Raw genomic sequence first — 9,498 nt, 5'->3', positions numbered from 1 at the left:
TAGAAACGCTATAGAAGTTTTTTTTTTTAAAATGCAAAACTAGTCTATTGTAAAACAGATTTCACCTGAAATACAGCTGCTATAACCAAGGCGCTGAAAGGTTATTTAGAGGCACACATCTTCCATCTTCCCACCTCCCTCCCCCAATCCCTAACCCGCCCCCAAGTTTCCCCACTCCTTGTTCTTCCTAGAGAGGAGCAACCAAACAAACCTTACTCAAAGTAAATAATATATATTGATCTGCAGAAAAGGTTGTAGAGAAAGCTGTTGCCGGACCGCAGGGGATATGAGGACCCCGCCTGGAGTGCTTAATGAAACTGTGTACCAGCGTTAAGAAGCCTGAAATGCGTGAGTGTGTTTCCTTCCTTAATATAAGTTAGAATCCCCGGTTGAAAGGGTGAGGGGTAAAGAAATAAAATATAAAAATGAGAGAGAGAGAGAGAGAGAGAGAGAGAGAGAGAGAGAGAGAGAGAGAGCTACAAAGATAGCAATTATGAAGCTGGAGTGAAAGGAGGGAGTGGGAGAAAAAGAGAAATCCGCGCTGCCCCAGTTCTTGCGGCTGATCGGTTGCCGGCTTCCTGCAGTCAGAGATCATGGCAGGACGTGTCTGTTTTCACCGTATGCGAATAAACCTCATGTGGCTGCTGATCCCCTGGTGGAGTCATTCTTTTCTCTTTCTGTCTTCTGTTACAGAACCAGACACGCACCACTTCTTTCTCCAACTGAAGGCTGTCTGCCAGCGAGGAAATCTCCTGTGCGGCAGGCTTGGGACACTTGAGGAAATGCGTCTCCAGTACACCTTTGACACTCACCTCAATGGAGGTTCGCTTCTTGCGCTTGCGGCCCTGCGCTGCGATCTTGTCAATGCTGGTCGGGCTCCCAGTGGACGAATCAGCCTCCTCCAGCCACTTGTTCAGCAGTGGCTTCAGCTTGCACATGTTCTTGAAGCTCAGTTGCAAGGCCTCAAACCTGCAGATGGTGGTTTGTGAGAACACGTTGCCATACAGTGTGCCCAGTGCCAGCCCCACGTCGGCCTGCGTGAAACCCAACTTGATTCTTCTTTGTTTGAACTGTTTGGCGAACTGTTCCAACTCATCCGAGGTTGGTGTCTCCTCATCCGAGTGGTCCTGGCAGTGGTGAGAGCCTAGATCGCTATGGTCTGGGGGCTCCCGGAGCACTGGGTGTAGGCTCTGTGCGGTGGCAGAAGCCGGCGGTGGGGTGAGCCCCCCGTGCTCCAGCATGCCGCTCACGGTGAAGCCCGGCTGCGAGTACACGTTAAGGGGTTGGCTGCTGGACGTGATGGACGGGTTTGAAGCCGGGGTCGACCCCCAGGCATTGGGGTGGTTAGTGTGCGGAGAGTGGTGGGCGACGTGAGGCGAGCGGTGATGGATGATCGCTCCCAGCTGTAGGTCTTCACGCCCGGGCTTCACGTCCTGCTGGTCCAGAGTGCTGGTGGCCAGTGTGGAGGACCACGGGCCTCCATCGCTCAGACTGGTCACCCAATGGTGCCCGAGGGGATGCCCATTGCTAGGAACTCCCTGCAAGTAATCACTTTGGAGAAGTTTCTGAGGATTTCGGAAAGGACTCCCCTGCTGCATGCCCGCAGAGTCTGCATGGACCAGAGAGCTGGAACTGAGAATGCTGTAGGGATTCGAGGCAGCTGTGGCCATGGTCGGTGAGGATCCCCTACTAGTTATAATGTGGCAAAGGGAGCAGCTTCAGCCTTTGACATCTATCCTGCGGGGGAGCCAAAGCAGCCAGAGAGTTACCGACACCTACCGCGGCCAATCGCAGCGCGTCTCGGTCTGGCCAGCCGTGCGTTCGGCCAATGGCGGTGCGGGAGGCTGGGCTAGCTTTCCAAATTAGGCTGGCGAAGCTCTGTGAGTTGCAGTGAGACCCAAGCAGGAAGTGAATAAAATCTTTCTGATCGGCCGGCTGCATCGCGCTGAGTGGCGGCAACAGATTAGTTGCTTAACCCACCACCACCACCACCTCCAGCATCTACTTCGCCCGTATTTGTAGTGGAGCGGGAAAAATGAGACGGACGTGTGTGTTTGTGTGTAGTGCTTTTAGACTGATAGGTGCTGAGGCTGCAAACTAGCTTTTACATTATTTAGGTGAACCCAAAGAGAGAACGAAAAAAATATTAAGAAACCAACATCACTAGCTTGAATGTCATCTATATCTTAGTGGATATGGATTTTTCTCAGATTCATTTCACTTTCTGGGTTAGTTGTGTGTAGAGGACTGAAAAACAGAATCTGGCTACAAACTTTGAGCAAGGGGACGTCTTTGATAGGAACTGGAATCTAGACTAAAGTCATTGGTTCCAATAAGACTTATTTTGACTAATTTATTTAATTTTATATTAATAAGAAACTCAATACTAAGGTCAGAAAACATCTAAGAAAGAGATGGTTAGTTTCTTCTGGAAAAAAAATGATTTAAGGTATGAAGAATTGGGATATTCTGGAAATTAAAATCCATTGTGATACTGGCAAAATTCAGTTATTTTGAGTTTGCCTTCCAATCCAGTTGGTCAATTGGAAGACTTGGTTTTTATTATGGCTCTATGTCAGCTCCCATCAGCAGTCCCCAATTTCTGTCAGAGGCAATGCTTGTAGAAGCTAGCAGCCCTTCCTCATACTCACCCCAGACTCTCAGCAGACCAACTCCCAATAGGTACACAGGAGAACTTTCCGCTGCTCCGCCCAATGCTGTCCTTTAGGGAAAAACATTTTTTAATGTATTTATTCTCCCCCACTACTATTGCAGATCTGTTGAAGTAAATAGGAGTAGTTTAGTGAACACTGGAAATGAAGAGGGAGAGGGAGAGGAAGAGGGAGAGGGAGAGGGGAGGGAACGGGACAGGGACAGGGAGAGGGACAGGGAGAGGGACAGGGAAAGGAAGAGGGACATGGATCGAGAGAGGGAGAGGGAGGGAGAGGGAGAGGGGGAGGGAAAGAGATTGGCATTAAGTACCACTACCCCCATCATCCCCATCAAGCTTGAATTTGCTCAGCTTGAGAGAACAAGACTGTTTTAAATTTTGGTTAAAGGAAAGGGAGAAAGACTTGTACTCCTCCTAAGCTTTTAGAAGTTAGGGAAGGATAAGTCCGGGTGCTCCAGAGACCCATGCAAAGGTTTTGCTTGTAAGCAGAGTGGGGTGAAATACAAAGATTTGCTTTAGCTAGGATAAGGAAACACTGGATACCTGACTCGATCTCTGAAGTTAAAAAATGACCTTTCATTGCATAATTTTAGAGGTAATCTAGCTGCATAATTATATTTGCATTTACAGAAGACAGCATTAGAGTTCCCTTATTGGTTTGAAATTCCATTAAATATATTGCAAGAGCTCCTAGGTTAAACTTGATTTAAATTTGCATACATTTTCATATATTTAGCAGAAATAAAAGAAGGCTTGCAGCTACCGGAAAGTCATTAAGGCATTAGTTTCCCTAAGAAGACAGATCTGAAGAAAATGCAAGAAAATGAGAAAAATAAAAACAAGGTGAGCTTATTCTGTCATTCCTTTATATAGCTAAAGAGCATCTATTTCCTGTGAAATAAGTAATTACTTATGAGAGCACAGAGCAATAGGAGTTTGTGTTGTTAAATGTAAATTGTGTCTATTAGGCAGGAAAACCTGGCATCTGGTTGAGATGTATTTGTTTCTTTTACTCTTTCTTTTAAAAAGGATAAACACAATAATTATTGGCAGATAGGATTAATCATTTGCCATCTTCCCCCCTCCTCATCCCTCACTAAAATTGTGCTTTCATTTTCTGGTGTCCTATTGTAAAGGTTTATCTGCTTTTAACCTAGAATTAAATTCTCATTCTCTCTCTCTCTCTCTCTCTCTCTCTCTCTCTCTCTCTCTCTCTCTCTCTCTCTCTCTCTCTCTCCTTTTTTTTCTGCCGAGGAAGGTCGTTTCATTACTGCCAACTGTGTGTATCTTCCTTTGCAAAAACGCAGCCTCATTTGTGCTTGAACTCTTGCTTCCTGAAGAAAAAAAAAAAGAACTTGTTAAAAATCAAACATAATACAAGTTTTCAGGTGCTCTGTTAGGCTGTCTGTTCAAGGATCCATTTGCCAGTCTGTGTCAGGTCACTTTAGAGGTCAGAAGGAAGCACAGTGAAGAAACCATACTAGGAAAAGATCATGATCATTGCCACGTTGTTGTTGGCTGCTGCGGTGGGTTCCCCACCCCCACCTTGCAGCTGCGTTTGGGTGAAAGAGTTGCTAATCTTAGTCTGACCATTCAGGGCGTTAAGGCAATTATCAATTGATAAGGCTTTTGCATGAAAAAGAAGGGGGTCATTTTCCCAGTCTGATTTGCCAGAGTTCTTACAATCAACCTTCCTCTTGCCCTTGGCCTCTGCTCTGGGCAACTGGTTTGGCCAGACACACAAAAAAGGTTCAGACAATTTGTTCCCAGGCTTGTGTGGGGCAGGCGGGGGATTATAGAGTAGGAGGCATCTGTGCCCAGGGACAAGTTTTTTAAACCCTTGTTTTGCAGTCTTTTAATGTAAGACTACCTTCTGTCAGGAGCAAAACCCAACCGCAGTCTTTCCTTTCCTTTCCTTTCCTTTCCTTTCCTTTCCTTTCCTTTCCTTTCCTTTCCTTTCCTTTCCTTTCCTTTCCTTTCCTTTCCTTTCCTTTCCATCCCTCCTTCCCTCTTCCCTCCCTCTCATTCTTATCTCTCTCGCCTCTTTCTATTTGTTTTAAAAATTACTTCCCATGAATATAGAGTCCACCTATTAAATTCAGGTGCAAGCACATCCTGGAGCAACTGTGATAAGAATCTTCTCTTGCAAGTAAAGTGCTTTGTTTTTGAGTAAATTATCTGAATATAGTCAAATCTTCTTGCTGTTCTAACTGATCTACTGGAGAGGTTTCCTTGGCCCTCTCCTGTCAGTCTAACTTCCCAAGTGTAACAGATGCCGCTCTCAAGCGCTCCTTTCTGCGGCTTCTCTTTATTCAGCTTCGCATATTTCTCCCCATGATCTGGGTTTCCATAGAGAGAGGAATAAAAGGGGGGACCATGGTCACAAATCCCCTGCCCCATACAAAATAAAAGAGCCTCATTCAATAGCCGACCCCATCTGGACATGGGAGAAAATTAAGTCCATGTGAAGCTACTGTTGCAAATAGTTGGTAACTTATTTTTTCATGGACTGAATTTTGCCTTAAACTCAACATTAGCACTGATAAACTGATCTCTTGCATAGCTGGACTATATACACAGCTGGTGTTCTCCTCACCTTGATCTTGAAGTCCACTGCTGGGTCCTCAGATCTGATTTACCCCACCCCCTCTAGAGCTATGGTTTTAATATAATAATAGCTACCCCAGCCCTACCAGGTTGGGGCAGCTAAATGGTCCCCTGGAGAGGAGCCTGATTTACAAGTGGAGGAAATGTAATTTTAGCAAATCCACATACCCATCCCCAGCAAGGCAACACAGGTTTCCATTCCCTTGTCAGGCTAGTACCAGACACCAACTCCATTCCTCCTTGGGTTGCCTTCATACCCCAATTTGCCACCTCACACCACCCATCACATTGCTTGGTTTCTAAGAGGGTGATTCAATTAATTTCAAAAAACAAGTCAGATTGGCTTGATTTACTTGTATGTTTATTAAATTATTTGCAACCTAGGGGTTCATAGTGGCTCTCCTGCCTCATAAGTTTTAAGGATATATAACAACTCCTGAGAGTCTTCCCAGGACACTCCTCCCTGTCCAAGCAAGAAAAGGACTCACAAAAGAAATTAGGTATATTAGTGTGATTCAGGTTGCACGCCTGTAGAAAAGAGAGAGCTTGATTGCAGCTGAGCAGCTTGTTCCAGGCTCTTTCTGAAAGTGCCCCAGCCACAGGGATTATACCGCTTGTGTATTTTTTATATGAGTATAGGTTAGAAAGAATTCTCATTTTTCCTACAAATTGGAGGAACGGGAGGCAGTCTGGAGCTGGGGCTGGTGAAGGTTGGAGAGCAGGGTCCGGAAAGAAGTCTAAAAGGCCAGATTTGAATGTGTATAATACAGCACGAAGCTCCAGATCATAGGATGTGGCACATAGGCGTGACCTCGAGATAGAAAACTTCATCTTCAACATAAGTTCACTTTGGAAACAGAACAAGTTAGATTGGGCTTAGTAGCGACAAGTACACATTTTCTTTTTATAACCAGGTGCTCATAAGGGAAGGGAAACAATTGAACAGCTTCTGAAAGCAGCAGAGAAAAAAGCGCCTTTTTCTTAGTGTTTGTACATTTAGCTCATGAGACTTTCTTGGTGTGAGACTTAGCTGCCCTTCAGAGCATCAGCCACTCTTATAGTTGCCATTGTTATCATTTGTTATTCTTTTTCTTTTAATTCTTGGAAAACTGTGTGGGGGAAGGGGTTCATAATATTCTGGGGGAATGTTTTTTTATTAGCTAACATTAGCAGATATTAGTCGATACGGATTTAAGCTCAATTAGCTTCTTTTTAGATCTCTGTTGGATTTCCTGTAATGTGAAGAAAAGATTCTTTAGAGGAAAGAGGAGAGGGAGGGAAAGTAGTGGTAGCATACAGTGAATGCCACATAAAATGCAGGGTAATTTAAAAAACAAAATATTCATCATAAAAATGTCCAGATCTTCAAGAACACTAATCATTTGCTAGCAAAATTGAATGTCAGTGGGGAAGTGCTGAGGTATTGTGTGGCTGGGGCCGCTGACAGGATTGTTAGAGGACAGACAGGGACAATAGAGACCCTCACTGCAGAGAGAAAGGATGCTAGCTCCCACCACTGCTTTCCTAAAGTCATGTTGATCCACTCTCAGTTTCTCTTCTGAGGTCATTTCTTCTCTTGCCATTGCCATTGTCAGTGGGTGAACCCTACTGTTACAGGGTTCCAGGAAAAAGATTTATAGAGACAAAGCTACTGTGCAGTACTCTGTTTATCATTTACCCGGCACCAGTATCTGGGGTGTCTAGGAATTATTGTGAGCATTTGCCAGTCACTTGTTTTGCATTGTAAACAGAGCTTAGTTTTGAAGAATCTAGTGAATGGTTTTACAAAATAGTTTCAACGTGGAATTGCTTTTTTTTAATGGAATAGCAGAATGTTTCCAAATTTAAATTGTAGTAGTGGTTCTTACTTGTATCTTGATTTTTTTTTATTAAGGCCTGAAATGATGGTATTTAAAGATGAGAAAAATAATTCCAGCTGCGTGATCGATTAGAGGGCATGTAGATATGACCTATTACCTTCAACTCTGTGGACCAGTATTTGAAGCATCACTAAGTCACCTAGTTGAACAATAGAAGCATTTTTATAAGTCACTTTAGTAGATAATAGAGGTGCCCAATATTGCAATTCACTTTCTTCTTTGTGGACAGATTGAGGTTTTAATGTGCAAAATTGTAAGAATGCTCCAACTTCATTCATAACTGAGATCTTGTTTAAGTTACACTGACTTCCCCCTTCCTTAACAAATAGTAGTTATTGAATTAGCTGGTATCTGCATCACCTTGCAGTAATGGAATTATGGAAAATATAGGCTCCTTCTAGGAAAATACTTTAAGTAAGTAATCTGCCTAGTGTTGGGGATTCATGTTAATATTTCTGGGTACCACATTGGTAAAAAACATATATCACATTTGAAAATGAGCAGGTGACCAGATTTAACCTGCTATTATTATTTAGAAATTTCTATTATTTTTATGGGTTTAGGTAGGGAAGAGGACTGAGGATTCTGTGAAAAACTGATTAAATAAATACATATCTCGAGCTATATCCATGTCTGGAGAGAGAGAGAGAGAGAGAGAGAGAGTTAGTTTAGGGTGAAATTCACTTTGTAAGGACATTTCTGTTTTCACAAGAATGTTAGTGTTCCCTATGTTGTGATTGTTGTGTTTGTTCTTGGGGGAGGGATGCTGGTATCCAAAGTGCTCTTAAAATCTCCTGTAACTGTCTTTCAGATATCTCTTGCACTTTGCCCCACTTCCCATTGGGGAGATCAATTTGGCTTCCCTGCTCAGAGAGGATATCTACTTGATCCGGTATTTGGGTTTTCTGCTGCCTGGAGATACATGCCATTGTGTGTGTGTGTGTGTGTGTGTGTGTGTGTGTGTGTGTGTGTGTGTGTTTTATAGCCAATAAATTTTTGGAATCTCTTTTCAAGTTACTGGTGCTCAGGCATCCAGCAAAAGAACCCAGTCCCTCACCAGGCTTTTCCCTTTGGTGGGTCTGATACCCTCGCCATGAATCCCTCCTGACTAGCTTGATTGATTGTTCCAACCTGCAGAGAGTCACACCCAGAGAGAATCCAGGAGTTGACTCTGAAGTTCAGTGTACCACCTCATTGGTAAAGGGGGCTTTCTGGACAATGACAGGATCCCTCACCTCTTGGATTGCCTGGCTAAAATCCTGGGATGAATTCCAGTAACTGGAGCAGAAGTTAGCCTTCTATGTAGGGGTCTTTGAGCCAGGACCAAGATGGCAGTGTTAAACTGAGAGATCCTGTCTTAAGATAACTTGGTGGATTACAATTCTTTGAGCCAAATGGGTCCTATTCAGACAAGTAGGCAGCTGGTGAGGGGACCAAATTTTGCCAGCCTCCTGGCCCTCACAACCCTGCCCTTCCCAGACTCTTTTCCTCAATTTGGAGTAGGGCTCTTAAGATGGAGGTAAAGCTGAATTCCCCTTGTTAGGAGTGAAAGGAGGGAATGAAGTTCTAGAAGAGCTGGAACCAGAGCAGCTGTGTGAGCTGTATGAGATTGGGGACTTCGCTAGATTGCCCCGACCCGCGGGACAACAACGGGGGATCGAGGAGACACCCTAGGAGAATGAACAAGCAAGGGACACGAAAGAATGGAGGCAAGACAAGTTCTGATCAAGCCTCAAACTTTATTCTCACAGCGGCAGGATATATACTGTTTTACTAGAGATTTATCAGGCTCCTGATGGCTATGCTTATCAGTGGAGATATGTGATTTAGCAGGCTCCGGATGGCTGTGTGAGGGTAGTTTATCTTTAACTGCTGGCCAATTTGCAAGACACAGGTGGTTTCTGGTAATTAGGAGTTTCTGGAGGAACCAGAAACTGATAGTTCTTAAGATGGCTTTGTCTAAGCCAATATCTCTAATGGCTCCCAACACTAGATGTGAGTCTCTTAGAATCCCTTGGGTCTGGTCAGTGTGGTCCAGTATTCTTGTCCCTGAGCAACCCTGCCTCTTGCCAAGTGGGCCCTTGACCATTCCTAATCCCAATGTACCCCTTTCTAGGCAGGTACAAACTTAAGGTAATTAAGGAAACCCTTTCTCAGGAGGCAAGACCCAGCCCCTTCACGGCCAAATGTATGTTACCACAGTTCTGCGTCAGTGACACACTCCCTTGAGGTGTGCTTAGAAGAGCAACATCCCCGGGACTTTTCTTGTGTGTGTTGGAGGTGATAGTTACCCTGAAATATTTTGTCCAGGCACTAAGATGTTAGCTCAGATCACATTGA

General features: G+C 44.2%; 1 protein-coding gene across 1 annotated transcript; it reads right to left on the bottom strand.

Annotated features, from left to right (window-relative positions):
• Nucleotides 1-201: 201 nt before the first annotated feature.
• POU3F4 (POU class 3 homeobox 4) lies at nucleotides 202-1,680 on the bottom strand. The gene has a single exon (XM_036305749.1). It carries the CDS (start codon nucleotides 1,668-1,670, stop codon nucleotides 585-587), a length of 1,086 nt encoding a protein of 361 aa, XP_036161642.1. The 5' UTR covers nucleotides 1,671-1,680; the 3' UTR covers nucleotides 202-584.
• Nucleotides 1,681-9,498: the final 7,818 nt, after the last annotated feature.

The sequence above is a fragment of the Myotis myotis genome, unplaced genomic scaffold, assembly GCF_014108235.1.
Source record: "Myotis myotis isolate mMyoMyo1 unplaced genomic scaffold, mMyoMyo1.p scaffold_m19_p_4, whole genome shotgun sequence".
Lineage (NCBI taxonomy): Eukaryota > Metazoa > Chordata > Mammalia > Chiroptera > Vespertilionidae > Myotis > Myotis myotis.
This window is presented reverse-complemented; position numbering and strand designations above follow the sequence as displayed.